Below are 2,635 nucleotides of genomic sequence, written 5' to 3'. Positions count from 1 at the left end.
GCGCGGACGGCGCCCATGTTCGAACACGTGGCGTTCCTGACGCCCACGGCACCGACGACACCACCGGCGAGGGACGTCTTGGGACTTCTAAAGACTAACATCGACCCGGCCGCCAAGAACATGAAGGAGGTCACGCTGCGGCACACCAGGTACGGCCTGACAGTTTTCTCGCACGCGCGCGATTCCATCGATAACTTGAAGGCGGCCATAGCTGAAAACTACGTCACGCGGGCCTCGTTGTTAGTGCGCGTAGGAGAGCAGAGAAACCCGCACGTGAAATTCAGCGGGGTCGATCCGGACGTCGCGCCAGACGATTTCATCCGCGTCCTAAACGAGAGGAACCCGGGCCTCGACCTGGACGTTGACGCGTGCAAGGTGCGCGTGACGTACAGGGAAAGGTCCGGTACGTGTGCGTACGTCGCGGAGGTCGACCCGACCGCGTTCGCGCGCATTATGAAGCGGCCCCGACTGTCGGTGGGGTTGACGGCGGTGCGAGCGTCGGAGGACCTGCACGTGCCCACGTGCACGTTCTGCGCCTCCTACGGACACGGCAGGACGACGTGCCCGCACAAGGCGGACACGTCGAAAGCCGTGTGCATGAAGTGTTGCGGGAACCATGTGGCCGTCACGTGTCACGTGAGGATGGGGCAGCCGGAAGTCTCCTGCAACGAATGCAGGAAGGCCGGCCGCGAGGCGTCCCATCCCGCGGGATTTCCTGAGTGCCCCATCCGCATGGAGAGGGTGGCTCGCCTCAGGGCCCGCACCAATTACGGGCCCCCGCGATAGAGCGGCGCGGGCGGCCGCGGGAGGGGGAGTGCCGGGGCCCTGGGGGAGCGGGTGGGGCCGGCGGCGCAATCAAGTTCGCGCAATTGACGTTAGACCACGTCCGCCGAGCGACGGCGCTACTGACTGATTACATGGCACCGGAGGGATGCGAGGTGGCGGCGGTTATGGACCCATACACCCAGCGGGGTCAGCTCCCAAAGCTTCCGCCGCACTACCGGGCGTACGCGGCGGCCGACGGCCCGCTGTGTGCGATCGTCACGCGCAGGCCCGGCTTCGACGTGTTCCCGACACACGTGTCGAGGCTGGTGGTCGCGGTGGGGTGCTCGACGCGCGAGTTCGGGATCACGGTCGTGGCCGCATACGCGCCGCCCCACAGGACGATGGACGACGTCTTCGAACATCTCGCTCACGTCATCGACAGAAGTCGCACGCCAGACGTTCTCGTCATGGGCGATTTCAACGCGCACAGCGTCCTGTGGGGCCCTCGCGAGGGAGACGCCAGGGGCACCCGGCTGATCGAGTTCGCTGCGGCTGCGGGCCTGGTGGTCCTCAAGGACGCGGCCTCACCCTCGACGTACGTCACCAAATACGTCGACAGCTGGATAGACGTCACCCTCGCGTCACCGACGCTCGTGCGGCGCGGCTGCGAGTGGCGCGTCTCTGCACAAGAAACGCTGTCAGAACATCAATGAATAGAAATCACCATCCGCACCGGCGAGAGCGCGACGGGCAATCGTCTTACCAATTACGGTAGGCGAAAATGGCTGGAGGCCGTTCGAGACGCGCGCTGGTTCGCGAGCGCGAGCGGTGCGGACATCGCCTCGCCGGCCGCCCTGGACGCGGTCCTCGCGAAATTCTACACGATTATTGGTCGGGAGCGCGACAAGCAGCTTCGTCCGGCACGCGAGAGGAGGGGCGCGGGCAGCAAGTCTTGGTGGACGCCCGAGTTGGACGGCCGACGCAGGGCGGTGAACGCGATGCGGCGCCATTTTCAGAGGTGTCGCTACGATGAGCTGCGCGCCATATTTCGCAGCGAGTATAGCCGGGCGCTAGCGGCATATCGACGAGACGTGGCGCGCGTCAAGGAGGAGGCGGACAGGGAGGTCTGCAACCGGTGCAGCCGGCGGTCCCTTTTTCAAGCCCCCTTCCGCCTGGCTTTCGGGGCCGCCCGGTCGCATGTCATGCTGCCTCCGCTGACGAGGCAGGACGGCGGCCGGACGGAGAGCGTCCTCGAGTCGGCTTCCCTGCTGCTGCAACATCTTTTCGCCCGCGACAGGCCCGAGACGGACGCGCCCGAGCATGCCGAGATCCGTGCGGCGGTCGGTCGGCCGTACGCCACGGTGAAGAAGGAGAGACCGTTTTCGCAGAGCGAAATACAGGCGGTGTTGAGCAGAATGGCGCTCGGCTCGGCTCTGGACCGGACGGTCTCAAGACCGAGGTCGTTAAAGAACTATTCGCCGCGCACCCGAAATTCGCGTGCATGCTGATGAATGCGGCACTGCGGATGGGGTACTTCCCCAGAACTTGGAGGAAGGGCAGGTTGGTCTTTATACAAAAGCCCGGCAAGCCGGTGGATTCACCGAGCGCATACCGACCGATCTGCATGACCTCCATCCTGGGGAAGGTGCTCGAACGACTGATGCACGGTCGGCTTTATTATTTCGCCTCCTCGCCCGGCCACACGCATCCCAACCAGTTCGGCTTCACCCACGGCAGGTGCGCGATAATGGCGCTGCACGCGCTGTGCGAATTCATCAAGCATTACAAAGAGGAACGCACGCCCGTGGTGTTGATTTCGCTTGACTTCCGGGGCGCGTTTGACAGTGTCTGGCACCCTCTAGTCATCAAG

At 64.5% G+C, this 2,635-nt stretch overlaps 1 protein-coding gene across 1 annotated transcript; it reads left to right on the top strand.

The window, feature by feature from the left end:
• Positions 1–917: 917 nt before the first annotated feature.
• LOC140213436 (uncharacterized) lies at positions 918–2,273 on the top strand. The gene is made up of 2 exons (XM_072284659.1): positions 918–1,462; positions 1,541–2,273. Exons 1-2 carry the CDS (start codon positions 918–920, stop codon positions 2,271–2,273), a joined length of 1,278 nt encoding a protein of 425 aa, XP_072140760.1.
• The last annotated feature ends 362 nt before the right edge of the window (positions 2,274–2,635 follow it).

Source organism: Dermacentor andersoni, chromosome 10 (genome assembly GCF_023375885.2).
Source record: "Dermacentor andersoni chromosome 10, qqDerAnde1_hic_scaffold, whole genome shotgun sequence".
Taxonomy (NCBI): domain Eukaryota; kingdom Metazoa; phylum Arthropoda; class Arachnida; order Ixodida; family Ixodidae; genus Dermacentor; species Dermacentor andersoni.
Note: the sequence above shows the minus strand (reverse complement) of the source record. Positions and strands in the feature narration are given on the sequence as shown.